Source organism: Clupea harengus, chromosome 21 (assembly GCF_900700415.2).
Source record: "Clupea harengus chromosome 21, Ch_v2.0.2, whole genome shotgun sequence".
Classification (NCBI taxonomy): domain Eukaryota; kingdom Metazoa; phylum Chordata; class Actinopteri; order Clupeiformes; family Clupeidae; genus Clupea; species Clupea harengus.
The window spans coordinates 13,811,563-13,816,827 of record NC_045172.1 but is presented as its reverse complement, the minus strand read 5'-3'; the positions used below and the strand labels follow the sequence as shown (position 1 = coordinate 13,816,827).

At 40.7% G+C, this 5,265-nt stretch overlaps 1 protein-coding gene across 1 annotated transcript; it reads left to right on the top strand.

Annotated features, from left to right (window-relative positions):
* Window positions 1–97: 97 nt before the first annotated feature.
* On the top strand, window positions 98–4,172 carry LOC116218216. Its single transcript, XM_031558876.2, has 4 exons — window positions 98–737; window positions 1,449–1,584; window positions 2,479–2,637; window positions 3,605–4,172. Exons 1-4 carry the CDS (start codon window positions 592–594, stop codon window positions 3,941–3,943), a joined length of 780 nt encoding a protein of 259 aa, XP_031414736.1. The 5' UTR covers window positions 98–591; the 3' UTR covers window positions 3,944–4,172.
* The last annotated feature ends 1,093 nt before the right edge of the window (window positions 4,173–5,265 follow it).

Sequence of the window (5,265 nt, the reverse complement as noted above, 5' to 3'; positions counted from 1 at the left end):
AGATCAAAGTTTTAGAGAGACTACGTTGACATTGGTAAAAAAAAAAAAAAGGTTTTCACATGCTTCAGTCACTGACCAGTAGCCACGTTTTTGAAAGAACTTTCACAACTCTTATACAGGGCAGCATATACAGGATTTGCATATAGGTGCGTCAATTCACTATTCAATAGATCACACGTCAAGGCAGGATATAACAGGCATTTGTGACAACTAAAATAAACTAAGGCTATAGCACCAGATTACATCATCAGGAATGGGAGGTCCAGAGCAGTGCCTGGTCAGTATCTGAAAGTTTTCTAGTCAGTTGACCAAAAGCCTTTTTGGAGATGAATCCTGGACGCACAACTGATCAGCCAACAGGTATTGGGCTATACGTTCCCAACCCCGTGCTTTAATAGCCTGATGTGAGGATCCTGTTTAAACTACGTATTGGGACAGCTCGCCCAGCTATCTGCTGGTAGGCTACTTAACATTTTAAAAGTAGGGCTAGAGCTGTGGGAGATCTTTGTGGTGATAGATGTGTGTCTTAAGTGTTCTGCATTGTAAAGTTGGACAACAAGGGGTAGAAATAAAGTTGTTTTTAAACCTAAAATGTTTCGTGTAGGAGCATATAGGCTTACTTTGGATGAGGATCGTGTGATTGCGTCGCAAGCGGTCCAGTTCGTCCTAAAAGGTGCCAGAAAAGGAGTTGTACATCTTTGTTCCAGTGTTGCGGAACTGCTACGCGAAAATCTACGGTAAGTCACCTTGAGCTTAAGCCAACGGGACCTTTTGAAGTTGCCTCTCACATTTCAGTAAATGATAAGTGATATGTGTAGGTCACCAAGTGCACCAAAGGACACCAAAAAGGCCAACTTAAAATACATTTAAAACGATAATAATCGATTAGTACTTCTCAGACTAGGCTACTACATCATTAAATCAGGCTGTGCTATATAATTTACCGAAATAATAACATGATTGTGGTGCCCCCTCCTCTCTACCCATTGTTTGTTTGAATATGCTGACAACCCCCATGGTGAACGATATGAAAGCTATAGGCTACAATTTACGAAAGACAAGGTGGTAAGGCTTACATAATGCATGTATACCAGGCAAGAAACGTCCATGTTTATCTAGCTCATATTAGAAAGCTAATGCTCGTATAGACTAAATGTGATGTCACAAACCTAGTGTATGAGGCAAAAAGCGAACGCAACATATAGCCTACAATAAAGAAAGAATATAAGGATGAGCACTTGTTTATGTGTTATTTGTTTATTGTTACTAAAGCTTCGCATTATTAAGAAATATATACACAGTGGCCCTAACTGTGACATAACTAGGTTAAGTGAATGAAGAAAATGTGGCCTTTAACGTTTTTTTCCTCTATATCTTACGACTTAAACACATGCACATATCGAATCGACCTTTTTCTCAGGACAATTTTATAACACACACCTCTTTAGCTTGCAGCAGACAGTGGAGGCCCAGCGTGTGTATTTGGCAGAGTTACGTGTGTTATTGGGAAACAGCAGCACCAAGACCGACAGCATTCCTGGATCCGATGCCTTGTCTTTTTCCTCCCTCACATCTTTTTACCAGGTGTGTGTGTTCATATAATTCCTCACAAATCTCTATGTGGTAAACATGGTCGTGACTAACATCAGGTGGCTGGCACACACAATATGACATCTTGAGAAGTTCATAGGGGCACAACTCAGCATTGTTATGGAATTCAGTGAATGTACAAATGATCCGTCCATATCAGCTGAGTGTGAGGTTGCTTCAGGTTTGTGTGTGTGTGTGTGTGTGTGTGTCATGTGGTCTCTGCATCTGTCTGGTCTTTCAGGACAGCAGAGTGTCTTCCACCAACTACCTTGATCATGGCATTTTTTCTTTCGGATCCCCCTCCCCCAGCCTGCCCCTATTGGCTCTGTCTGAGTCAAGCCTCCTAATTGTACATAGGACATTGGTCAGTACTCCCGTTCATCTTTAAAATGCCATGGTGGTGACAGGATTCTTCTAGACAAACTCAATTTTAACTTTTTGTTTGAATATCTACACTGGCAGATTCCATGACATCCTTGTTAAAAGCATTGCCAACAATGTTCTGTCCACCATAGTGTGTGTGTGTGTATATATATATTGAGAGAGAGAAAGAGAGAGATGTTGTGGAGAAGGATACATGTCATTTTTTCCAGCAGGGGGCGACAAAGTCTTTTAAATGATTTCAATCCATCCACTTATCCATTCTTGCATCTTTAGACAAGAGACCATTGTGTTGTTTTCTTACTTGATTTGTAACTCTGACTTTTTGTTTAAGTATATCATAGTGTATTACTAAATGCAATACTTAAAAGGATTATTTAGTAGCCTAGGTTCCAATCAATGAAGACAAACGGTTTGAAACATTATTTATACCTCTTTTTATACCCTATTTAAACCTCCGTCCTTCCCGTTTTATTTCCCCCATTGTCTGTGATGGACTTCACTTAGGAGGTGGGATCTCCTTCACCCCCCTCACCCCCCACTGTCAGCAGGAGGCCCTGTAGGGACACCCCCCACCCCAGGGTGGCACCAGAGAGTATCAAGGCAGGGCGCCTTGCCTTGCCATGCCTCAAGGAGCCAACTCAATCTCTTGGACACAAACATAAAGTAAGCCTTTTAAAGTAACACTATGCAACAATTTGATACTGTTTGAGGTATGGTTTTATAGGCAACTAGTTTTGGTACCATCCTCAAGTTCATTTTGATAGCATATGGTCATGTGAAGAACAGATAAAACACCTGTGTCTTTCCCACTAGCCATCCAGGATATGTCCTGTGTAGTTCTGTATACCGGGCTGGAATACCCTGCAAAAATGGAAGAAAAGCTTTCACAGCATGACATTGCTAGCTATACTGCCAAAAGACACAAGTTAGTATGTTCGCAAGCTTTTATCAGTGTCAACTGGGCTGTTGGTGGTGTTTGCAAGGTTTTTGAATGCCTTTTAGGTATTTAGCTTGCTAGTTTTGGAACAGAACTCCTTATTGCTGCTTTAAGATCTAAGGTATTTTAGTCTTTTCTGCTATCTATGCACCTTTTCTACTTTTTAAAGTGAGACACATATGTATGCATCTGTATTTCTTCAACACAATTTAGCTCCTATAAAAAGTCTCTCAGTCTCAATTATGATAATTCAGTTTTTCTCTTTCACTGGTACATTTCTGAGATCAGAATGAAATGATCAAAACTGTTTGTTCAATCTCTATATCACGTTCAACCATCACCGACAACAGCGATTTCTCATTCTTTTGAACATTTCATGCTGAAGGGTATGTCCAATCGTCCAATCTAGGTATCTATTCACGGTTATCATTATGGGTCAACCATATGCTTCATCAGTTCCAGTGACATTTTTGGAACTTCTTGTCATTCAAACCTTGATTGTTTACATGGGATTGATTGAGTGTAAAACCTAATTTTGAGCAAGTTACAGGCTTTTGCAGGTAATGCATTGTGTGGTGCTGTTTGTACCAATTGTCTTGAGAAATGCACTTACAGTTTTGAAAATGTTAAGGGTGATTTGAGAAATGTCCCAAAGCGACTGAGAATAAACTAATGTTTTTGTCGTTGAATCAGTGCAAAAAGAAGCACCTCAACAAGATTCACCCAACAGTGGATGACCAGCCAGGGGAGGACTACAACCACTCTCCCTTCCAGTTGCAACCTGACCAGGAACTGAACCGCCGTCTCCAATCCCAACCCAACTCCAGACACTACTCAGAGTGCAACCAAAACCATGGCCCCTATCCTAGGTCCAAATGCGACCCTTGTCAACCCCATGACCCTAAACAGGGCTCCGACCTCGATCCTATACATAATGCCAACCCTAAAGACCTTGAACAGTGCTGGAACCAAACCATTGAGCCATGGAGGACAAAAAGGAGCACTGTTATCAGACACCAAAAAGAGCACTGACATGGCACACTACTGCTGCTGCTAGGGTGTGCCTTTATACCACAGTGATGAAATATACGCTTTTCTGATTGGCTGGCAGGTGGCTGATGTTTTTGTTTATATGGACAGCAAACAAAACAGATAAAGAAATGTCAAAACGTTAAAAAAAAACGTTCTGGGAGTGATTATGGGACAGTGAATGTTGAAAAGTATGTGATAGGTGAAAATTCACCCTAGTTACCTCAGGACTCCCAAAAAAAGCCATGTTCCTGCTTACATAAGTACATGATTCATATAAGGTAATTAATAATACAAGGCACTTGATTATTATATTCTTAAGTCATTAACAGTGTTTGGAAATTATCTCCATCAGTATGTCATTAATTGCTTTGGCATGTCTCACTGTGTAAATGGAGATTGACCATCTATCCCTCATTGGGACTTTGTCACCTTTTCATCTATATTCAGTCATTTATCACTTAATATTCCTTCATTAGTTTGCTGAAAATGTATTACCTAAGTAGTTTTGTCACGATCCTCACATCTGCACACCTTTCATTTCATCTCTCTGCAACTTTGACCTCTACAATCCCTCCTTCATTTCATCTCTATTGAATAGAGTCAATACTGCCAAAAGACACCAGTTGGTGTGTTGGCAAGCTTCTATCAGTGTCAACTGGGCTGTTGGTGTTTGCAAGGTTTTTGCATGCCTTTTAGGTAATTAGCTTGCTAGATTTGGAACAGAACTCCTTATGGCTGCTTTAATATATCTTTTGCCACATGCAGATAAAAGCATACTCCTGTACACATGCACTCTTGATATTTCTAGTTTTCTTAAAAAGGCATAAACCTCTCACTTACACACATTCTGTCACACGCCCTTTCTTAAATCCAAATTTGAGTTTGGCTTTGGCTATTATGGTGATAATATTGCACACTCAACCCTTTGACAAATGCACACGCAGTTACACTCTTTTTCACACCAGCCACAACTGCATAAATCAACAACTCTACACTCACACACACCTAACACGTGCACGTGCGTGTGTGTACGCCCTTTGTTTTAGTTGGGAGGCGTGACATACCCATCCTTGAATCCATCCGGAATCATCCATTAGACCAATCTCAGGACATGCGAGAGACAGTAAGCCATCTAGACCAGCTCTGAATGTGATGCCTTGTTACCATAGCAACAGATGAGTCAGCTCCAAGATGCTCTTTACCAGCCAGCTACACCGTTACCTTATCTTGGAGGAGTTGATATGACGCAAAACTTACAGTAGTGCATTTACTACTTAAGGGTTTACACACACACACACCATAAAAGACTGCGGACACGAAAA